The sequence below is a fragment of the Onychostoma macrolepis genome, chromosome 02 (assembly GCF_012432095.1).
Source record: "Onychostoma macrolepis isolate SWU-2019 chromosome 02, ASM1243209v1, whole genome shotgun sequence".
Classification (NCBI taxonomy): Eukaryota; Metazoa; Chordata; class Actinopteri; order Cypriniformes; family Cyprinidae; genus Onychostoma; species Onychostoma macrolepis.
In genome coordinates, this window is record NC_081156.1 from 35,916,651 (window position 1) to 35,941,776 (window position 25,126).

General features: G+C 37.9%; 2 protein-coding genes across 6 annotated transcripts in view; one reads left to right on the top strand and one right to left on the bottom strand.

Moving 5' to 3' along the window:
* Positions 1–5,722, top strand: part of stk11 (serine/threonine kinase 11) — a 33,600-nt gene extending 27,878 nt beyond the window's left edge. For 4 of the 5 annotated variants that reach the window (XM_058752606.1, XM_058752622.1, XM_058752593.1 and 1 more), the window contains 2 exons: positions 1,471–1,712; positions 5,257–5,722. In XM_058752606.1, the coding sequence (XP_058608589.1) occupies positions 1,471–1,682 (212 nt within the window). In that variant the 3' untranslated portion in view covers positions 1,683–1,712; positions 5,257–5,722. Of the gene's footprint in view, positions 1–1,470; positions 1,713–2,809; positions 2,920–5,256 lie in introns of those variants that run through there. The other variant, XM_058752614.1, reaches the window with a different exon arrangement.
* Positions 5,723–8,517: 2,795 nt separating this feature from the next.
* The window catches only part of LOC131552638 (voltage-dependent calcium channel beta subunit-associated regulatory protein), a 28,827-nt gene continuing 12,218 nt past the window's right edge, over positions 8,518–25,126 (bottom strand). The window contains exons 3-10 of the mRNA XM_058796548.1: positions 24,653–24,798; positions 22,810–22,871; positions 22,173–22,338; positions 20,362–20,533; positions 19,195–19,320; positions 18,042–18,228; positions 15,496–15,682; positions 8,518–12,944 (exon numbers count right to left, since the gene is read on the bottom strand). Of these exons, the coding sequence (XP_058652531.1) occupies positions 11,387–12,944; positions 15,496–15,682; positions 18,042–18,228; positions 19,195–19,320; positions 20,362–20,533; positions 22,173–22,338; positions 22,810–22,871; positions 24,653–24,798 (2,604 nt within the window). The 3' untranslated portion in view covers positions 8,518–11,386. The remainder of the gene's footprint in view (positions 12,945–15,495; positions 15,683–18,041; positions 18,229–19,194; positions 19,321–20,361; positions 20,534–22,172; positions 22,339–22,809; positions 22,872–24,652; positions 24,799–25,126) is intronic.

Below are 25,126 nucleotides of genomic sequence, written 5' to 3' on the forward strand. Positions count from 1 at the left end.
TTATGGATGTGCATCTACATAACTCAGGCCGATGTGATACACATCTCGATGCATAGCCTACGATACATTGAAGATGCATATGAAGCAGCTGGCGATGCGATACGATTCACCCTGTTACTGTTAGAACAGATAGCATTAGAACATTACAATCTAGCATTGCTCTTTAAAGCATTAACAATCACTAAACTAAAAGTTAAAATCACTACATTTTAACTGCTATAAGAAACACACATTAATTCATCTGAGCTTAGCAATTAGGACTGTATTAGCTTACATTTTATTCACCCATTACAATAGTCCCCACAGCGCAGCGGTGATGAGAGAACGCGCTTGAGAAAGTTTTGAGAGAAATCAATCTACATATAAAATATTGGTCACAGATTATTGGTCACTTTCTAAACAATAAAAGTGTAGCGCATCCACTAGTAACTATACATAAATCAGTTTTTACCGATGCAAATATGTTAGAAACGATGCATCGCGATATAAATGCCAACTTGTATCCGATGCACACTTTTTAAATCGATGCATCGCATCGTTAACTTTTTTTTTTTTTTTGCTGATGCACCGAGCGAATCGGAGAATCTTCCCATCCCTAATATATATGTGCTGTTACTAATCACGATTAATCGCATCCAAAATATAGTTTATGTAATGTGTGTGTACTGTGTATATTTATTATGTATAAATACACACGCATGCATGTATTTAAGAAAATTTTTATATTTCTATATTAAATATATTTATATATAATGTAAATTATACAAATATAAATGTAAATATTTTCAAAATATATACTGTATGTGTGTGTCTTTATATATACATAATAAATATACACTGTACACACATTTTAGAGCGGCCTTTTATTGTGGCCAGCCTCAGGCACACCTGTGCAATAATCATGCTGTCTAATCAGCATCTTGATATGCCACACCTGTGCGGTGGATGGAGTATCTCGGCTCACTAACACAGATTTAGACAGATTTGTGAACAATATTTGAGAGAAATATATATATATATATATATATATATATATATATATATATATATATATATATATATACATATATACACATACATTTACATATATATATATATATATATATATATATATATATATATATATATATATATATATATATATATATATATATATATATATATTAAAGCTTTAATTAAAATATTTTATGTTAAAAGTAAATAACAGATTATTGGAGTACTTTTTACAAGAAAATGCGGTCACTTTTTCTACTTTAAAATTTCACGTTTAATTGAATGTTACTTGCTGATTTTGTTTATTATTTGTGAAATTTACTAGCAGTTTCAATTGTTTCTACACCTACTCTTTTCAGTGAACTTTTTAATTGTAAGCCTTTAATTTTAAGTGAGTGTTAGTTTCTCTGGTCATCGTTGCTGTTGTGTTTGTCGGTGTGTTGGTCACTAACGCTCCCGTCGTGTGGGTTTGAACAGGGCAGGTCCTGGAGGATGAGGAGGATGAGGAAGAAGAGCGCGCTCCGGAGCGCACCTGTGCCGTGGCCAAACCGGTGTGTGTGAACGGGACGGAGTCGGCCGCACTGAAGCCCAAATCCGAGCGGCGCTCCAGCTCTTCCTCCAATCCCTCCAGGAAAGGCATCTCCGCCGCCAGCAAGATCCGCAAACTTTCCACCTGCAAGCAGCAATGACCCGCTGCACACCTGCGCTCCTCTGTACAGGTGAGACTCCTCACGGGGGTCACTGTGATCGTGATGGAAAGAAGTCTCTTCTGCTCACCAAGGCTGCATTTATTTGATCAAAAATACAGTAAAAACAGTGAAATATTATTTCACTGTAAAACAGCTGTTTTCTATGTGAATATGTGTTAAACTGTAATTTATTTCTGTGATGCAGCTGTATTTTCAGCATCATTACTGCAGTCTTCAGTGTCACATGATCTTCAGAAATCATTCTAATATGCTGATTTGCTGCTCAAAAACTGATTCTGATTATCATCAATGTTGAAAACAGTCGTGCTGCACAATATTTTTGTGGAAACTGTGATACATTTTATTTTTCAGGATTCACAGATGAATAGAAAGTTCAAAAGAACAGCATTTATTTGAAGTGGAAATCTTTTGTAACATTAGAAATGTCTTTACTGTCACTTCTGATCAATTTAATGCATCCTTGATGAATGTGATATTTTTGGCAGTGTATCACGGTTTCCACAAAACTATTGTGCAGCAACTGTTCTCAACATTGATGATAATCAGAAATGTTAAATAAGGAAGTTAAAATTAAATGATTTAGAATTATTAATAATAATTATAATTCTATAATTCTATATATTTATATAAATGTTATTAGTGTAATTAAGGAAATGAAAATTTTAAAAAATGTAAATTATTAATATATACATTTTTATTTTAAGAAATGATTAGGAAATGTTATAAAGAATAAGGAAATTAAAACTAAACTCTTTTAATTAATATAATATGATCGATTCGAAATGTTTGTTGAGCAGCAAATCAGCATATTAGAATGATTTCTGAAGATCATGTGACACTGAAGACTGCAGTAATGATGCTGAAAATACAGCTGCATCACAGAAATAAATTACAGTTTAACACATATTCACATAGAAATCAGCTGTTTTACATTCTAATAATATTTAACTATTTTTACTGTATTTTTGATCAAATAAATGTAACCCTGGTGAGCAGAAGAGACTTAAATTTACAAAAAATGATTATTTCCATCTTTTGACCAGTAGTGTATTCAGTACTGTACTGTGTGTGTGTGTGTGTGTGTGTGTGTGTGTGTGTTCGTTTAGGGTGGGGTTCCTCTCATGCTGATGAGATGCCGCAGTGAATGCGATGACTCAGTCTCCCTCCATCACATCCCTCTCTCTCTCTCTCTCTCTCTCTCTCTCTCTCTCTCTCTCTCTCTGATGGAGCGGGTGACTCAGACTCTCTCTCTCTCTCTCTCTCTCTCTCTCTCTGATGGAGCGGGTGACTCAGACTCTTCTCTCTCTCTCTCTCTCTCTGATGGAGGGTGACTCAGACTCTCTCTCTCTCTCTGATGGAGGGTGACTCAGACTCTCTCTCTCTCTCTCTCTCTCTCTCTCTCTGATGGAGCGGGTGACTCAGACTCTCTCTCTCTCTCTCTCTCTCTCTCTCTCTCTCTCTCTGATGGAGCGGGTGACTCAGACTCTTCTCTCTCTCTCTCTCTCTCTCTCTCTCTCTGATGGAGCGGGTGACTCAGACTCTTCTCTCTCTCTCTCTCTCTCTCTCTCTGATGGAGCGGGTGACTCAGACTCTCTCTCTCTCTCTCTCTCTCTCTCTCTCTCTCTCTGATGGAGCGGGTGACTCAGACTCTCTCTCTCTCTCTCTCTCTCTCTCTCTGATGGAGCGGTGACTCAGACTCTCTCTCTCTCTGATGGAGCGGGTGACTCAGACTCTTCTCTCTCTGCGTCCGTCTATATTTAGCGCTTTCATCTTCAGCTCTGCTCGATTGGATGCAGTTGGATGGAAACCTGTTCACACTTTCATCTCACAACATGCGGAAATTGCAAATGCAAAGGCATCAAATCGCATTGTGTAACGAGAACGGCATGTAATGAATCAAAACCAGATCACGGTGATGTTTACAGCTGAATGAGAGGACGAATGATTGGCTCATATTTCACCAAAAAGAAATTATAATTCAGATAAAGAAAATCAAGCCTATTTTAACACCATTATGATTTTTTCGCATTGGGACGTTAATGAGAACTAGACGATTTCTTGCTGATAGTCGAATCTTATGTTTAGGGGCAAAATACATTACCAAGAGTCAAGTCAGACATCGGACAGTCATAATTATTGACGTTAACACACAGGGAAAAATGTGTAACGGATGCAAAAATAGATACAAAAATAATGTTTTATATTTTGATTAAAAGATGGTTAATATTAAACGTCAGCGAAACCTAGAGCTGCACGATTCTGGATAAATTCAGAATAACAATTTATTTTTATTTTTTTTGTCTCAAATAGAGATCAAGATTCTCCCACGATTCTGAACAAAACAAAATAATTTGTGACCAAATTGACCTCGTAAAAGCAGGGTCAGAGCACGCTCATCCAAAAATGTCTTGGCCAGGTGCGAGATCAAAAGCTACATCAAATAATAGAAAAAGATCTGCACACTGTTGTTCTCCCTTTATTAAAAAAAAAACAAAAACAAAAAAATGTTTACTGTTAAAATTGTGAAAAAGTGGTTTGGATGAAGGATTCAATGACTCATGAATAATTGTTTCATTACTGGACGAATCAGCGTTTTTGAATGAATCTCTTGAATGAATGAATCAATGACAAATACATTTTATAACAGTCACTTGTCGCCATCTACTGGAGAAACACGTTATTTGAAGCGCCACTTACTTTGCTCTATTTTGATCGCTACCATAGACATCAGTGTTTATATCCGAACTATAAACGTTTATCCCTGTAGATGACCAGTAGAGTGTAGCGTGTGATAGCAGGTTTTTAATCAATGGGATTTATCTCATATAGAATACGCGTCGTTATTTATACAACATAACGTTAATATTATGACTATCTACACAAAATGCCCCGAACGTGTCTGCGCGGCTCTGAATGAACTCCTTTTGTGGACGATTTCTTCACCCAACAATGCACAGAAACACGGCAACTAAACTCTAAAAATTCACAACGTTTTATTATAATAGTGTTCTCATTATAATGTTATGTATATGACAGTCCCAGTCATAGTTATTAATATTCTGCATTGTTGTTTGTCTGAAGAGATAATCACCGTACAATGAAGCGCTTTACTGCAGCGTAACTCATATCATTTCTCATATAAGATGCATATATATATATATATATATATATATATGTAATTTTTTTTTTTTTTTTTTTACAGTAAAATATTTTCATAATCATATTTTGCATTGTTTCTCCATGCACATTGTTTTTGTTTTCTTTTTGATTTGGGGATGCAATATGATGGTGTTTTCACTCATAAATTGCTAGTACATTTCACAAATAATAATTACAAAGAAACAGCAAGCAACACGTTAAATTAAACACGAAAGTTTTGAAAAAGAAGAAATCATTTACTCTACTAATGTATTTACAGCATCAAAAAATCATTTTTTCCAGTGTGTGTTTGGCTGCATTGATGTCTCTTGATTCGGGTTAATAACAGTCCTTCTCTTAACGAGACGTCTCCTCGTTAGCGCTCATTCTCTCTCTCTCTCTCTGTTCTCTGCAGGTTTATGTTGTTTCCCAGCAGTCAGTTCTAAACGCTGTTTTCGACACACACTTCTGCAGTGATGATGAACTCAGACACACAGTGCCAGGACTTTATCTGGAGCGGACTGACTTTACTTGAGAATGCTGTTAAAGAGTGGAGACGTTTCCCACAATCCTCCTCCGTGGCTGAAGATCGTCCTTTCGGTTTCTCTGACCCGACCTTCCGTTTAGTTTTAAACCTTAGTCTTTTAATTTACAGTCATTACCTGCAGTTAAAGATGCAGATGGTTTGATGTAAAGAGTGACACAGAGATGAGTTCTTGTAGGGAAATATGCTGCAGATGATGTTAAAACTAAACTGCATGCTGTGACGCGGACGGAGAGCTGCTCGCCACAGGACGTTTGGGTTCATTTTCCCCATTTGGTTTGTTTTTCCCATTAAATATTTTTTAAGTATTATTTATATAAAACACATCCCAACAGAAGCTGAGCTCGTGGTCTTTATTTGCATGCGTTTCGTTGGGAAAAAAAGGGCTTTTACTGCAGAGTCAAATGTATGGACATTTATTTTTTTAATTACGGTTTCTTCCACGAAAAAAATAATAATAATTGCAACCTTTTATCTCACAATTTGGACATTGTTTCTCACAGAATTGCAAATAAAAAAGTCAGAATTGTGAGATGTAAACTCTTTATTTTTGAGTTTACATCTTGCAGAATTTCTGCAAAAAAATAATCAGTTGCGACTTATCTCAGAATTCTGACTTTTCTCGCGATTGCTAGTTAACATCGTTATTCTGACTTTTTTTCTCACAATTTATATTTCACAGTTCTGACTTTTTTTTTCTTTTCTTTTTTTTTTTTTCTCACGATTTTGAGTTTGTCTCGCAATTCTGACTTTTTTCCTCAATTCCATGTTGGAGTTTTGACTTTTTTTTTTCTTAAAATCAGAATTGTAAGAGAAAAAAAGTTGCAAATATTATATTGTTTTAATAATTATGAAAAGATGCAATGCATTGCAATGTACATTATGAATACCTTTATGTTGTGTTATACATAAAGGCCTCAAGTAAAATGTCACCCAAGCTTCTGTCATCATTTACTCACATCATGTGGTTTCAAATGCACTTTTCATCTGTGCAAAGGCTTTTTTTGATGTTTTAGGAAGATCTTTTTTGTGATTTTTGGAGTTTTCCGGTGTCTGGAGAAGAGCAGCGTGAACGCTCTGTTAAACATCTCCATGAAGCAGCATGAGAGTGAGTAGCTGATGCAGAAGTGTCCTGATTCACTGAAGCACACTCTTAATAATAAAGGTTCTTCACGATGCCATAGAAGAACCTTTTTGTCCAAATGGCTCCATAAAGAACCTTTAACATCTGAAGAACCTTTCTGTTTCACAAAAGGGTCTTTGTGGCGAAAGAAGGTTCTTCAGATTATAAAAAGGTAAGAAAGAGGTGGTTCTTTAAAGAACCTTTGCAATCTTGCAATTGCTATATTTAGTGGAATCGTTTAAGTTATTAATGTATTGAACTATTAAACAATATCTGTGAAGCTGATTTATTGCTTCCGAAATCTGAGAATCAAACCACTTTTTTTTTTTTTTTTTGGTTTGCTCAATTCTGAATTCACATCACAATTTTTTTATTTTATTTTTTTTTTATGGAATAAAAAAGGTAATTATGACATTTTATATCACCATTACAATTTTCTTCAGAATTGCAAGCTTAGATTTCTCAGTTCTGTCTTTATATCTCAGAAATTGCCTTTTTTTTTTTTTTTTAACATCTTGCAATTGCTATTAAGTGGAATCGTTTAAGATTTTGGAAATCTGAGAATGAAACCATGTTTTTTGATCCAACAAATCTTAAGATGTTTGTTGAGCTTCGTCTGTATCTGAGCCAGACAAAAACGAATGATGAGAAACAGAAACCCTGTCCGAAGAGATGCTCCGTGATCTTCTGCTGATGTTCTTCAGCGCACGTCTGGCTTCGGGTGAGTGTTTGTTTTCGCGTGAACAGCAGATCAGATACGACTCGGATCAGCCCAAGATCAAGATCTCTGCTCAACAAGAGTCTCATGAGAACAGAGCTCAAACAAAAATCACTAAGTTAAATTGTCAATTATTTCATGACTATTAATGGCAGACACTGCAGACATAAACACTGCTTTTTCATGCATCTGTCAAGTTTGAGATTTTCGGCTTTTTGAATTTTCATAAAGTGTTTTTTTTTTCAGACTAGTGGAAAGAAAACATCCAAAAGACACTGTTAAGTGTTTCTTTTATAGCACTTTATCTATTTGTGTCAATAGCTTTAAATTACAATACGTATTTTTAAAGGCCGTTTTCTCAAAATGAGTTTTTTCTCCTACACTGAGCCATAACTCCACTTCAGTAGTCTTTACACACACCAAACTTGTTTTTATTCCTATAGTCTACATCCTGAAGGTTTTTACAGAGGGATTTGTTCATATGTAATTTGCTTATGTACAACATTTTATCCCCCCCAAAATTATGAAAATAGTGTTTCATGTCCGTTCTAAGCATTTTCTGAATTATGGAGTGACACAAATGAGATACTCAGAATTCCTTCTGTGTAAACTTTTGTACTTGAAATTTATGCAAATTAGCACATTTCATTCAATAATGACTCATTTGCATATTTAAACCTAACATTTTAGAAAACTTGCACTACAAAAAATGTTTGTAATTATCTAATTAATATAATTATTTTTTTTACCCTATTCACCTGCAGTGTCTTGCCTTAGCACATTTACCCCAAATTATCATTACTGTAATGCAGTTTTATCATTACCAGTTTTATCAATGTCATTGTCATATAGTCATAGTTTTTAAATGAAAGGCAGAACAACATGGTGCGTAAATACTGTGCAAAGTATTTATGAGCAAAATGTTAGTTAATTGTCATGACTATAATAGAAATGGTTTTTAAAATTAGCTTTGTTTATTATTTTTTGTTATTGGTGAACTATTTCTGAGAGACTGACTCAACAGGAAGTGAGGTCACGGGTTTGTTGAGGGATGATTGGAAGCTCCTCAGTATTTTTGGAGCTGCAGGAAACTCTTCTTCTGCTGCCGTTTCAAACCAATCATTCAGAAAAAAAAAAAAAAAATCTATGAATACAGTGAGAGGAAAAGGCCAGCTTATCCAGAATCAGCAGAACGGTGCTGCTTCGTCTCTGGCGTGTGACCTATGACCCCTTACACGCCTGTTTCCATGGCAACAAGCCCAGTTCAGTTCCACAGAAAATCCCTGTTTTGTTTAATGTGTTCTGTGATATTTCATTATATGCTTTATGTCCATCAGAGCTTATGTTGCTGAACGTATCCGTGTTCAGGAACGGCATCGAGTCATTAATAGAACGTTTCTTCTTCTAGCTCCCTAGACTGTATATAACTCTTTTATTTTTAAACTACCCAACATCAGTTCGTTTTTGGAGGTTAAAGTAATGGTTCACCCTGAGCCTTTTCAAGACATCATTTTGTTTCCAAACAATTCCAAATTCCAGATTTTTCCCAATATTTTGAGTCATCATTGTGTAAAAGCATTCATTTAATTTAAACATACACGTCTCATTCGCATTGATATTAGCTGACAATTTAATTTTTTTTTCAATGAACATGATTTTTTTGCATAAACCCAACAAAAGTACCTTTATTGCAAAGGAATTATAATTTAAAAATGACACTTTAGAGTTATCTAGATGTACATATGCAATCACCTACCAATGCTAAACATGATCTGGATGGAATAAATTATACAAGACACATTTATGACCCTAATAGTTGTACTTGTATGATATGAAAACTGAGATATTGATCGCTGATCATCTTAACATCAACGTTTTAATAACAAGGATTCATGATGTTCTGGACTCATAAAATATCAAGGTTGAAATGCTTCAGTATGAGACGAGGAACAGTGCATTGTGGCATATATTGGATCTCTGTCTCTGAAAGTGTTCAAGATCTGTTTAATTAGAAATGTTCAGTGCTGATTTTAATTGAGTCTCGGCTGAAATGTGACTCAGAGCACCAAACGGCTGCAGTTTGTTTCACAGTGAAAGTTAGTTTGACTGCAGATCCGTGTTTCTATGTTTAGTCCCTTAATGAGATGAAGTTTTATGAGGGTTTCTAGCGTTCATCTTGGATGGATGTGTTTTTAACGCCTTTTAAACTCTTGCTCTGGTGAACTCTGTAATTTCTGTCACCAAACAGATTTACTGAAATAATGACTGTTTGCCGATGGTCAGCCTACCAGTATTTTACTGAGTTAGTTACAACACACCTCACTCTTTACATGTGTGTATTTATTGCTAATGTTCCATTAGACGTCATACTTGTATTCGTCCTGTTTCTTATTCTACTGAAGTAGAGTTATTGTCATTTCTCTAAAGGTGATGTTTGCTGTTCTTCTTCCACAGGAACGGTGCTGGTGCTCGGCTGCGCGATCTACAGGACTCTCAATTCTCACTGATTGACGAGCATACCAACAAACAATCACGGCCAAGTCTTTCAAATTCATAGTAATGAATTCTCCATTTTGGATTGCAAAAAGAAAGTGTCTAGTGCCGTAGTGCAATGTGACAAACGTGGAAGCAAGGGGGTGTGTGTTTGTTAATTATAACGGCCGAGATCTAGATCTGTGTCACTGTTGCTATCGAGTTCTTGTTCTTTACACAACGAGGACATTAGTTTCCCAGCACCAGCACCATGTTGGTGGAAAAAGAGTTACTGACATCCAAAAAAACTAATCTGAATTTAAAAAAAAAAGTTTATACATTGGTCAGTTTTCCAACAGGTGGCGCTGTACCATTTCAAACATGATCCAAACTATTCTGTACAAGAACGATAACTATAACATTAACTATATTAGCGTCCACACCAACGCACTATAACGTTCTGTTTATTCTAAGCACACAGATATGCAGTTTCTCGTCTTTCGCTAGTCTGACTAGATTGGAGCCAAGAGTAATGTCGGACACATAAGTGAGTAAAGGCGTTTTTACCACTATTGCAATGTCTGAGCCAGACCGTTTGATATATACTGAGTATTTATAAGTTTTTAACCCAAATGACCCAGAGTACGTCACATCAGCGTCCATCTGCTATTTTAATAAACAAAAAAATGCACTTCATGACCCCTTTATATGCTCAAGGTCTATAAAGTCAGATTGGCTAATGATGTTTTTAACATTATAAGCTGGAAAAAGCATTTTGAACGTGATTCCAACAATATCGTTAATTTGTGTCATTATCGTTATAGTTGTGGTGCGGACTTCGCAATCCTCTTGGAGTTAGAGCAATTAATAAAACTTCATGGTTATAGCTATTGTTCTTTGTGTGAACGGACCTTTAGAGCCAGTTTTACTAACAGCTTGCGCCAGCGCAAACCGTCTTTTGGCGTTAAAATAGTACTGTCAAGATTTACTAAAGACACACAGTGAAGAATTAGCGCTGAAAAGGCGTGGACACAGTTATTTTTGTGCCGGACTTTATTGCATATGCATTTGTAGGAGTTTCCCTTTCAGATGCAAAATTTATGGGAGGAGAGTATTCAAATGAATCACGCAAAGCGTTTTACTAACGTTTGCACTCGTCAAATTACTGCCATTTGCGCCATTATTTAATGCCCCAAAAAAAGCATGTCTTAAATTATTTTGCGCTTGAAATGGCTCCAATTTGCAGAGATGAGAGAGTGCATGGTAGAAGGATTTTTTTTCCACACGTAATTTATTTGGAATGCAAGAAGAACACGAAAATATTGTTTGCCAAGCCATGTTATTTTTAATTTGCTTCAGGAAATAAAAGACGACTTGGAACCCTCAACTAGCAGTCACACAATACCAGCTCTATCAAAACCTCTTGCAACTTCTAGCATTTTTTTACCTCTGGTTCTTTTCAACGTAGCCTACTATGGCTTCTTTATTTCTTTTTTTTATTTGCAACTGCTCTAATTTGCGCTCTGTGCTTTGTATATTGCGTTGGTCGATATGTAAATGAGATGTTGCGTCTGTGTTCTTTAATTTGCATGTTGTTAGTAAATCACCCACAGAAATTTCCACACCCATCGGCACTCTTTTGGAATTGCGCTCTCGCGCTAATTTGCCCTGTTTAGTAAACCTGGCCCTTATTCTTCTAGATCTGGTGAGGTGCGGCTTACGGTCACAACACACTCTTGACTCCCTCTTTGAGTCCTCAGGATAGAGTAGAGCCGATCGTCCAGTGTGGACGCCAGTTTGTCTGAGGGACTGATGTCAGTGAGAGTGTGACGCTTGTAGTCCGAGTCCTGATCTGGATCTGTGGGATCCGGCATGAGTGTGTTTCTATGTGAATGCAAATGAGAACTAAATGTAGCCATTGGTCCACCACGGTTCATCTGTGAATGTTTATGTGAATCTGCGGAATGAGCATTTGTTCCCAAGTCCTCCATTATCCCACAATCCCTGGCACTGTTGTCCTGCGTTTGCGATGAAAAGAAATTCCGGCTTGTGTTGTTGCTGCTGTTGTTTGAGTTTTCCTCCAGGTCTGGACCAGAATTTCTTGTTTCTGAGGGCGGATCAGCATCCTCTAGCTCTGGACCGGATTTTTCCGGCTCGGGCGATTCCGTACTCGCTGCTCCCTCGCTGGCTTCCTCATCTGCGGCGCTAGCGATGCGAGGCAATGTACTGTGATAGCGCGTGTCTAAGGGGTAGTTGGCGCTGTCGCCTCGGTGGAGTGGATAGCAGCGCTGTCGCTCTAATGATGGCGAGTATCGAGCGGCACCGGGGTCACTGTACTGCTTGCTGCGCTGCCACTGCTTTCTGAGATGGATTCTGGAGCGATGCCGGTGACGCAACGAGGGCGAGCCCTGCTGGTCGAACTGGGGATCATGGCGTAGAAATTCATTAAACAGCGCCTCTGTCTTCTCATCAATGCTGTAGTCTCTGCGGCGGAAGCACGGCTTGGGTTTGGTCGTGGGTTGAGGTTGAGTCTCTGCCTCCAAACTTACGCTGCTCTCTGATGCCTCGTCTTCCAGCTCTTCCTTAAACAACCGTGCCTCAAAACTCTCACAAACCGTGCCTTTACGGCCAGAATTGGTGAAAAAGCGGCGACGTTCTGATGCCGTCTTTCCGGAGCTACTTCCAAACAATCTGAACTCCTCCGGAGCCTTGCAAGGAGCCTCGATTGAGGCGTATCCGCTGTCCATCTGCAGAAGCTTCCGGTTGTTTGTCTCTCCGTCGCTGCCTCTCTCCGAGTCCACACTGTCCCGTCCATTTCTCCTCTGCGTGGCTTCCCTGACCACGTCATCATATGGAAGCTCGCTGTCTCCGTCTATATCATCATCGATGTCTTGCGACTGGTAGCTGGAGATGCCCGCTCTCGATGCTCCCGCTGAGCAAACGCTGTCAGCATCGCTGCGAGTGGAGTCCCTGTCGTTGCTGCTCAGGTCGGAGGAGGCGTACTGCTCCAGCGACGCTCTCAGGCTCCAGATGTCGCGGTACAGGCTGGGCTGCTCTAGACTCTCCTGATGGCTCACCGGTCCATACTCTTCACCGCTGCCTCCTGACGCTTCTGCCATCATCTCTTGTCCATTCTCTTCACCGTCCTCCACTTCCAGAGGTCCATGGGTTGAGGGGAATGTTGGAGTCGTGTCTTTCAGTGAATCTGTGTTGACTCTGAGCTCCATTACGGCTTCTACCTCTAACCTGAATGGTAAACAAGACTGTTATGTTATGGTAAAATGCTTTTATTTTCTAGTAGAGATGACGGGACAAACTGATTAAAGGGATAGTCATTAATTACTCTCCCTCATGTCGTTCCAAACCCGTAAGACCTCCATAGACAGCAAGGGTACTACCACGGTCAAGGCACAGAAACGTAGTAAGGACATCGGTAAAATAGTCCATGTGACATCAGTGGACATCAGCGTTTCTGTGCCTGGGAACATTTCAGTTACTGTCTATGGAGGGTCAGAAAGCTCTCGGATTTCATCAAAAATATCTTAGTTTATGTTCCTAAGATGGTCTTACGGGTTTGGAACGACATGAGGGTGAGTGAGTAATGACAGAATTGGCATTTTTGGGTGAACTATCCCTTTAATTCTGATTTTCCTGCAAACATTCTAGATTGTACCTGAAAAAATTATAATGAACAGAATCATTTAAAAAAAATAGCAATGAGCAATGATTTTAATTTGCCCAAGATTTGTGTCCATGCAGTTACTAAAAAAAATTGAGATGCATCAAGGCTTCTTTTGGAATTGAACTGTGAATCCTGAAATTGAATGGAAAGGTGCATGAAGTTCCCTTAATTCAGAGATGTTCAATCCTGATCCTGGAGGGCCACTGTCCTGCACAGATTATCCTTAACCTTAATTAAACACACCTGAAGCAATTAATCAATGTTTTCAGTAGTACAATAAATGTTCAGTAAAGTGTGTATGGGCAAGTTGGAGCTAAACTATAGCTGTGCTTCTCAAACCTGTCTTGGGTACCCCCCACTAGTGTTGTCAAGGTACCAAAATTTCAGTACATTCTACTAAATAATAGTAATATATTTCTGGCACAATGTCTTAAAGATAAACTTTTATTTTGACGGGTTGCCGTGAATGCCTTTAAATTTCTGTGTAGCTATATGATATGACAATGAAACGGTAAAATGCACGTGAAGTGACTCTCAGAGCAGTTCTGGAGATCTTGTTTATGTATTTATGTCCTCATTGAGACGGCAGATGCTGAAATCACCGCAAGCATCACGCGCGTTTCAGTGTGTGTATTAAAGTTTTTTTTTAATTCTGCCATTCATTCACACACACAGAGACTCGCAGAACATGCGGGATTCATATCTGAATCAACTTTTGCGGCTTAATATTTACAGATACTAGTCCATGTCGCGATGTGATTTAAGTGTAATGACCTACTTTTGATTAATTCATCCAAACTTTGACAAATTCAGTGCTAAACTGTGCTAAATTCCGAGTTTCTGTCTGCGTTTTCTGCATCGCGGAAATCATAGGGCCGTACGTGTCAAGAACAGTGTTGACCGGGTACTGGGTACCACCGGTACTTTAAAAAAAACCTGGTACCGTGACGTTTTCATTTTTTTTGTACCAACTTGGTACCGAAGTACCGGGTCTTTTGACAACACTACTCCCCACTACTGCACATTTTGGATATCTCCCTCATCTAACACACCTGCTTCAACAGACACCGGCCCTCCAGATAGTGAACCTCTAAGAGCAGGACTGGACTGAATTAGGGGTGTCCAATCCTGCTCCTGGAAGTCCACTCTCCTGCAGAGTTTGGCTCAAACTCTAATTAAAAATGAATCAGCTAATCAGAATCTTTAGGATCAGTAGAAACATTCAGGCACGTGTATTTGGGCAGGCTGGAGCTAAACTCTATAGGTCAGAGGGGCCGAATCCAGTTCCTGGAAATCTACCTACCTGCAGACTTCATTTCCAACCCTGGTCCAACACACCTTTCAGTAGTTATCAAGTCATTGGTTCTCAGCAGGATAGGACAGTCCCGGGGAGTCCAATCCTGCTCCTGGAGGACCACTATCCTGCAGAGTTTGGCTCAAATCCTATTGAAACACACCTGAACCTGCTAGTGCAGGGGTCTCCAACCCTACTCCTCAAGAGCTACCATCCTGCAAAGTTTGGCTCCAATCCCAATCAAACACAACTGAACAAGCTAATCAAGGTGTGCAGGGTTACTTGAAAATTACAGACAGGTGTATTCGAGCAAGTTGGAACTGAAGTCTGCAGAGCTAGAAGCTCTCCAGGAGCAGAGTTGGAGACTCCTGAGCTAGTGTGTTTGGACCGATGGGAACAGAACTTCTTAGCAGTGATTCCCAACACTGTACATGGGGTCATGGAGTAACTACGAGTGAGCTGATGACCTGAATCAGGTGTTTGATTTAAAGAGACATGCAAAATGTGCAGTGTTGGTGGGCTCCAGGTGCATGCTTTATAGCAGGGGTCTCCAAACTCGGTCCTTTTTTTAGTTTAGCTTAGTCCTGCAAAATTTAGCTCCAACCCTAATTTAACACACCTGAACCAGCCAAACAAGGTCTTAGTAGGCATACTAGAAACTTCCGGGCAGGTGTGTTGAGGCAAGTTGGACACCGACCCTTCTGGACGGATTTTGGAGACCCTTGCTTTATAGGATACTGGCCCTTCAGGAGCAAGATTGGACACCCCTGCTATAATTTTAGGATATTTTGACAAGAGCTCCTGAGGTGACGTAGCCGTACCTGCTGAGGGCAGGAGGAGTGGCGTCCAAAGAACCGGCCAAGAGGCGTCTTGGCAGCTCCTTCTGAGGCTGTGTGGTGGGTTTTCGCAACAAGAAGTCACTGACTCCACTCTGCAAGGTTTCTTCTCCATGATCCAGAGTCTCGCTGGCCGCCCGCTGCCTCTGAAATGCACGTCTCCGTGGAGAACCTAAGAGAATACAAGAAAAACGGAGGAATAAAAATATGTACAAATGACACTCATTGAGTAACACAATCACTGACTGAAACACAAGCCCTGTTCCAAAACCTTCTAAGGCAGAATCGCAACTACGGTGAAACCTTAGTGACTGATTTGAGACTCTCTACATAGGCAGAAGTGATGGGTCGTTTTTGAACGATTTGTTCATTTTGAACGAAACTTTAATGTGACTCGGGAAGAACGAGTCATCTCGGGGAGTGATTTGTTCAGTGACGCATGCGCAACATCCTATAGGTTCTGTACTGGAATTAGTTCATCTTTTTCAAGTCATTATGGGGCTGTCATGTGATGACTCAAACCCGAAGATTCGAGAGATTAACTAATCAATTCTCTTTCCGGCTCAGACTGCATAAGTTAAGCTTATGGGGCTGTCAGCCTGTCATTCATATCGAACGAATGACTCAAACCTGAAGACTTGTCAGATAAGAGGTGAGCTAATCATAGACTAAAGACCCAGGTAAACAAATGAATTAATCTGTTCTGTTTCTCAAAGCATTATAGTTTTGTCTTGTTTGTATCAATGTTTGCGTAAGTAGTAGTGCTGTCAAATGATTAATCGCAATTAATCGCATCCAAAATAAAAGTTTTTGTTTGAATAATGTATGTGTGTGTTCTGTGTATATTTAATATGTATATATAAATACACACAAACACAGTATATATTTTTAAAATATTGACGTGTTTACATGTCTATATTTATATTCATATAATTTATATTATAAATAAATAAATATATTTAATATATAAAAATAAAATTTTTCTGAAATATATACATGCATGTGTGTGCATTTATATATACATAAATATACACAGTACACACGTATATTATGTAAACAAACTTTTATTTTGGATGCAATTAATCGCGATTAATCGTTTGACAGCACTAGTAAGTAGTAGATGTGTTAGGAAACTTTTTAATTATATTTTGCTAAAAATGAATGAAATGACTGGAAATTCATTATCTGAACGAGACTTAAAGGTCCGAGTCGGTAAAATGATCTTTTCATCACTAATAGGCAGCATTGTGACTGTTAATTTAGAATTATTTCTGTACTACTTTAGCATTTATTAATATTTTCAGTTGGCTTTTATTTTTAGTTTATTATATTTGTTTTCGCTGAGCTCCTCACAGTGTGTTCTTCACATCAGCAGGTTTTGGAACTGAGCTACAGAGAAGAAACGAAGCTTGGGAAGGAGGCGCCGGCCGGCTCTATATAATGAGAGCATGTAATGCAATCTATTGCTCATTAGCAGGAAATGAGTGTGCAGTACTGACTGACCTTTCACATCAGGTGAAGAATAATGCGATTATTTTATAATTCATTTATCAGGAAGCAGCTTTTGTCCTGCGCTCCTGCTTGAAATCTCTGAGCCAATCAGATCTCACACCAGTCACATGACTGTAACTAGACTCAGCTACTCTACCCATATTGATCCGGTATTAATTCCTCTTCTCCAGACTCATTCAGGGCTGAATAAGATCTCTGGGTGTAAAACATTGTTTAAGGAGACTGCGAGACGTCTGGCTTTGGATTGTTTTACAGAATGGATATCTTTGTAGTAATGTACAACAACATATTTATTTTCTTAGGAGATTAAGGTCATTTGGAGCAAATAAGCAAATCTTGCTGTTATTTTTCAAATCTGTAATACAGAGTGTTATGCAATATGGAATGTGTGTGTGAATTGTTCTAAAATTGTGGGCCAGGTGCTTGAGTCAAGTTTTCAAGAGCTATATATGAAAAAAAAAAAAAAAAAATGCTGACCCTGTCAGGAAAAATTGTCTGAACCTTCTCACATTTTGTATGAGGAATATACATTTTTGCCATCTAGGCTTAGTTGCATATGCTAGATTGATCAGATTACGTAAAATATTTTTGTATCAGTCTGTAAAATTAATAAATGAGAATCGGGGGTCCAAGTAAACCTCTGGGCTTTGGTAAATAGAAAGGACTCGCTATTCTAATGCACTGTGTCTGTTTTTGTATAAAGGTGCGTTTACTGAATTGTTTGTTTAGTAATTGGTGTGAAAGTGAGTTGATGTGAGGCAATACACGCTGTGAGATGCAAGACAATAAAGCATAATTAAATTGAATGTGATTTGTGAATAATATTGCAGCTCATTTCATGAGGAATAATTATTGTTCATTGAACTTTAAAGCATCTTTCATAAAATAAAAAATCCTCTCCAGTCTAACAAGAGCATTTAATTGAAATGAACTGCAGAAACGACTTGGTATGAACTTCACATATGGATATTTCATTAAAGAATTAAGTAATGAATGTGAGTGTTTGAGGTCATCCTCACTTCTCGTGTCGAGACTCGCCGCTCTCTGGATGGTGTCCAGTCTCCATTTCTTCACGCTGAAGAAAGGACCCGCTCCCTCCAGGCTGGCGTGGCGTCTGAGTTTGGACAGGAAGTGGAACATGGTGCCCTGAGCTGGACAGGAAGTGGAATCTCTGTTCATCAGCAGGCTTCTGTTCATCACCTCGATCTGGAGAGGAACATCAGGAGGGAAGAGATCGTGAAAGTGTCCAGCAGGTCACAGGTAACGCCGGTCAATCTCAGGAAAACATCCGGCTCAGATTAAAACCCAAAGTCAAACATATTAAAAGCACCAAACTCTGTCTCAAATTCTGTCCAGGTGCAATGCATAAATTCAATTCGACTAACAAACACTGATATGTATTCACAACTGTACTGCAGTTTACAGTCATGCAAATGTGTCACAATGCAAAACATCTTACCGGTGTTTAAAACAGATTTTTATTTCTTAATGCAAAATTGAAATAAAGCTTAGAAAAATATAACCTATCTAAAACATTAAATGAAATAAGATTGTTAAAAACACACACACAAAAAAACACGGCTAAAAACACATCTCTTACATTTTTATTTGACCCTCTAACTCTAGCACTCTCTACTCTATTTCTATTCTATAAAAAAAACATGCTAGCTTCTCTATTCTTTTTGTATTCTATTTATTTTCTTTTTATTTATTACACAATTAACAAAAAGCAAAGAAAAAAAGAGGCCTCTAACACTAGCTTGCTCTATCTGTTTCTATCTTGCTACATGTACTGCGTTGGGCTAACTGAGACTTATCACGGCATATCATTGCTCTTTTGTTGGTTTTGATTGCTTTGGATAAAAGTGTCTACTAAATGACTAAATGTAAGTTGAAGCACTAAAATCACTGACTGGAAAAAATTAAAAACTAAAACTGAAATAAAACTAAATTTTTTTTTTTAATTAAACCTAAAGAGTAATATTTGAAAAAATACTATAAATTGAAAATGAAAAAAATGCAAATAGAAAATATTATTAATACTATATAAATTATACTGAAATAAAGCTTCATTAGCAACATTATTAAAAATGGGACGATTGACTTATTCTGCCCGTATTTACTGGTCTGTGTTTATGAACTATATATTTATTGATGATGGGCGTGACTCACGGTGTGTGATCGGGCCGGTTTGGCTCTGCTGTTCAGTGTGGAGCTCAGTGTGTTTCCGGGCAGAGCGCAGCTGGGGCTTTGAGCGCTCCACAATCCTGCAGCCTCCGGCACGGGACCCTCCACGGGCTGAAATCACACACACACACACACACACACACACAACCTAGTGAGCTGACTACACAAGCTGCATTTTAAGGCATCATACATTCCAAATTGTAGCCAGTATTATGATGCTGCTTTCTAGGCCCCCTTCATATGCAGTATCACACATATCCTTTATTGGAGAACTGAATCCCAAAACTGCAGTTTAGTAGCTTTAGCAGTCTGGCACAGGGTTATTAACTAAAACCATAAAAATAAAAAAACATTAAATGAAAATAAAATGTAAAAAAAAAAAAAAGAGTCAAGTCTGTAGTTTAACTTGACAACTACAACTAAATAAATAAACATGAAATTAATAAAACCTATATATATATTGACATTCTATATAAATATAAAAATATTTAAATATTTACATTTAAAATATGAAAAAATAAAAAATAAAATGACAAAAGCACACAACAAAAATACTAAAACCTTAACTAATAATAATAATAATATTTTGAGCATTGAGTAAATAAACAAATAAAATAAAAATATACCACTTTTGTCAAATTTTTCTTTCTGGTTGGTTGACAGATGTTCTATAGGGTTGATTAATTATTATTATTATCACATTTTATCATCTATGGAAAGCAGTTTCAGAAGTCAGACACACTGACAGCGTTTGTGTTGCGTAACTGAACTGCAGCTCTATGCAGAAAATGAATCAGGAGTGAGTCAGTGAGAGCTAGGATGAACTTACACGAGAAAATGAATCACATTAAGCCCAAATGATAATACATCTATATGGAACCCAAAAGTGCTGCTGTAATCTGCTGAAACGCTCTTTATTCAGTCACATCTACTGAACAGAAAGTCTTTGTGTGTCTGCGGATCATCAAGCTCAGTAAGAGTTTGTTTGGTTCACTGCAGTATTTAATGTTGCTTCACAAAAAGCCTGCTACTGCAAATGGGTCACTAGTGCTTTTTTAATGTCTTCTGCAGCGCATTCGACAGAAATAAACACACTGCTGATGCTCTTCGTGCTGGAGGTGATGTTTGAGAGGTATTAAAGCAGTGTGTCACCTGGAATATGGAGAGGGACGGGTGTTTTGAGGGCTGTTCGGGGAGCGTCACCCTGTTCTCCGGTGAATCACACTCCATGATGGTGAGGATCTTCAGCGCCGGCGGCTGCATGTGCAGGTGCGTCAGACGAGCTTTCTTCAGGTGATGGAAGTCTCCCTCCGTCAGCGTGTACCTGAGAAACAGCACGTCATGCAGCTCAAGCACAAGTCTGATTCATTGCTGTTTTCTAATATTCAGTAGCAATGGTTCTTTATGGTTGTGAACTAAAACATGAACTTAATTCTCTGACAGACACCTGGATGTGGACCGCGACAAAACCGACCAGTGTTGAACTCTATCAATCCAAAAAGATCGACCAACGATTAAATCTCGTAATTGAACCAATTCAACCATTTAAATCTTGTAATCGGAAAAAACGACCAACCGTTGTTTAACCGTCGTCATTTGTTAATCGAACAAAACCAATCGACATTTAAATATATTAATCGAGCAAAACCGACTAACCGATGTTTAAATCTCTTAAACCAACAAATTCGACTGACATTTAAATTTCTTAACCGAAAAAAAAAAAATGTAATTAAAATTTATTAATCGAACAAAACTGACTGACATTTTAATCACATAATCGAACAAAACCAACTAACCGATGTTTAAATTTCTTAAAATAACAAATTCGACTGACATTTAAATCTCTTAATCAAACAAAACCAACTGACATTTAAATATATTAACCGAACAAAACCAACCGACATTTAAATCTCTTAATCAAACAAAACCAACTGACATTTAAATATATTAACCGAACAAAACCAACCGACATTTAAATCTCTTAAACGAACAAATTCGACTGACATTTTAATTTCTTAACCGAAAAAAAAACAAACAACCAACATTTATATATTAATCGAACAAAACTGACTGACATTTTAATCACATAATCGAACAAAACCAACTGACAGATGTTTAAATCTCTTAAACAAACAAATTCGACTGACATTTAAATCTCTTAATCAAACAAAACCAACTGACATTTAAATATATTAATCGAACAAAACCAACCGATGTTTAAATCTCTTAAACGAACAAATTCGACTGACATTTAAATTTCTTAACCGAAAAAAACAACAACCAACATTTATATATTAATCGAACAAAACTGACTGACATTTTGATCACGTGATCGAACAAAACCAACTGACAGATGTTTAAATCTCTTAAACAAACAAAAACGACTGACATTTAAATCTCTTAATCAAACAAAACCAACCGACATATAAATATTAGTGCTGGGCAACAATTAAACTTTTTAATCATGATTAATCGCATGATATTCTGCGATTAATCGCATTATGCACAAAATTCAATAATGAATTCAAAAGTAGGTTTTGGTAACATTTGGTTTGCAAACACTTTAAACAAATAAGGTGCTTTTTTACAGCAGTATTCCTTTTACATTGTAGCAGTTAAAATATTTCTTGTAAATCTCAACTTATAATATCAATGTAATCAAATTAAATATAAAACCAAAGCTATTTGCCACTGCCAGGGCATTAACGTTTTTATAGAAGATATTTTATAGTTTGTTATAGAAAAAGTCCAGAGTCCAGAGCCTCGATCATAACATTATAACAGGCTTCTTCCGAGTAGAGACCTGCACGATCGCTTCATAATCAAACAAAACCAAACAATGTTTAAATCTGTTCATCAAACAAAACCGAAGTAAAACATGAACTTGATTCTCAACAGGTTGTCGTTCTCGAGTCTCTGCTGCTCTTAACCTTTTAACCTTCATGTGTGTGTGTGTGTCTGACCTTCGACCTTTCTCCTGGTCTTTGGCGCTCTGCTCGTAGATGGCGGCCTCGTTAAAAGACACCCGTCTTCCGGTGACCGACGCAGACAGGAAGTGATCCGCGTCCGTATCTCCATGACAGCTGGAAGTGGACAGTGATTCGCCGCTCTCGAGTCTGATGGTGACGTCTGAAGAAGAGAGAAACGTTTGTTTCTAATCATAAGTGCTCATATATCATATATATACACACCCATGCTCTATATTTCTCAACATCGTTACTTAAATGACTGATTCAATTTGGAAAAGGTTAAACTCTCAGAAGTGTGCCCGAGCATCAGACTTTTACCTGAGACAACCATTTACTGTATATTTTCACTAATAACTTTTTGAGATTCATTTACTCCCGCTTAGAACAAAACTGGCCTAAATTTAAGTCTCAAATCGAACAAATCTGACCGATGTTTAAACCTCTAATTGAACAAAACAAACGGATGTTTAATAATCTCTTAATCAAACAAAAAACAATGTTTAAACCTCCAATCAAGCAAAACTTACTGACAATTCAATCTGTAATCGAACAAAACTGACCAATCTTAATGAATCTCTTAATTGAACCCTTGGCCCGAGTGCTGCTGTGTTCGTGTGGTGTTCACAGGTACCTTGCATCGGCTGACTCTCCTCTACGTATGTGGTGTTGGTTTTCTCCAGGTCATCACTGGCTCTGACCACCAAACAAACACAAACAACATCAGCATGATGAGACACACTGATCCCTTTAGTTTATAAACACACACATTACATGTGACCCTGGAGCACAAAAGCAGCACAGGTATATTTGTAGAAATAGCCAACAATACATTGAATGGTTCAAAATTATCCATCATTAGGATATTACAGTTTTTTTTCAACTGCTTACATTTTCAAAAATTTGGCTCTTTTCTTCAAAACTTTACACACAAATCCAAGAATTGCACACAAAATGCAAAATGCATCACGTCTCTTGCAAAATGAAGCACTGCATTCAAAATATCACAAACACATCTCAAAAGCAAACATTTGCAAACACCTTTGCCATAATATTAATTCCTGTTAGATTTTTGTGTGTTACAGAGAGAATTGTGTGTTGTGTTTTGCAAAAAGTGTGTGCTTCTGCTGTTTGAGAGTCAGCTTTCAGAAAAAGTAAAGATCATGTTCCATGAAGATATTTTGTAAATTTCCTACCGTAAATATATCAAAACTTCATTTTTGATTTAGTGCTGGGCGGTATGACCAAAAATGTATATCACGGTATTTTTCAAAATTATACCGGTTTCACGGTATATGACGGTATTTATTTTTTTCATGCATGATCGGGTGTTAACCACATTTTCTACTGATTGAGAGAGAAAACTGCAGTAGATTGACTTAGAATGCCCTATTTTACTGTCATGGTGAGCGAATATTGTAGAAAAATTCCACACTAAATAGTGACTAAACACGACCCATTAATACATGTTAACCAGGAGTCACTCTCATTTATAATCGCGACATCGTCTGATAAAATCAACATGCATCTAACGTTACACTAAAGAGCGGCTATGCGGTGGTTTTGACTATTACTTTTTGTCTCATGCAGCGCACTGCCTGCGTCTGAGTAAACTAAAAAAAAAAAGTGCATAATATTAACAGACGAACTATGCTCATATTTATAATTCCAAACAGTCGCGGTACGGCCAAATCCGCTCGCTGCACAGAACAGACGCAGAGAGACGCGACGCTGCGCTGGGAGTCAGATCTCGCGCTCGCGGGGCAGCACTGGCGACATCTTCCAACTGAACCATAGCTAAGGTTTATCCAAAACATTCGCTAGGTTTGTCAGTTTGTATATTCTATGGAAAAAAAAAGCCGCTAAAAGGGTCTGAAAGTTGCTAAATATAGTGGTAAAGTCGCGCTCGTGAGTGTGAGACGCGGGAGCTGCTGGCGGCGCGCGGTGGATATTGTGGATGAGTTCACATACAGCTGTGTTCTTGCCACAATGCAATAGTGAAAAGAGACCCCTCTCAAACAGTGTGTCGCGTTCCGAACGTTATTTAAATAACACCGGTATTGCGGTATTTTAAAAATTCATATCATAAGAAAAATAAACACCGGTATTCGGTATGAACCGGTATACCGCCCAGCACTATTTTGATTAGTAATATGCATTGCCAAGAACTTCATCTGAACAACTTTAAAGGTGATTTTCTCAATATTTAGATTTTTTTGCACCCTCAGATTCCAGATTTTCAAATAGTTGTATCTCAGACAAATATTGTCCAACAAACCATACATCAATGGAAAGATGATTTATTCAGTCTCAATTTCTGGTTTTGTGCTCCATATGCGGTGATGAACAGGTTTGTCTGCTCCAGTGTTTCCAGTGAACACAAGTCTTAATGATTCTGTTGCAGCAGGTCGAGAGCGAGTGGTTTCTGAATGAATGAAGGCTGTTTGCGGAGGTCTGGAGGAGTGAATGTTCCTCACCTGGAGCAGCGTCGCTCTCCTCGACAGCAGCGGTGGCAGAAGACCAGCAGGATGGACAGAAGGACCAGCGTCCCGCCGGCGAACACACACAGCAGCACCAGCAGCAGAACGTAGTTCTCCTGAGAGCCAGACGCCAGCGGCACGTCCTGCACACACACACACACACACACACACTGAGATCTCTGTGCTTCAAAATCATCTGCATTGACTCTGCTGTGAACTCCATCTACAGCCTTCCTGTAGCTCAAATCACAGCGCTTGCAACACAAACGTCACGGGTTTGATCCCCAGATAAAGTAAGGACTGACAAAAAATGTGTACTTGAATGCAATGCAAAACACTTTGAATAAAAGCATCTGCCAAATGCATGAATATAAATGTAAATCTAAACCATAATGTGTCCATAACCACAGATACTGTCCTTTTTTAGATTTACATTGAAAACATTAAATACAGAACCACACAAAATAATAA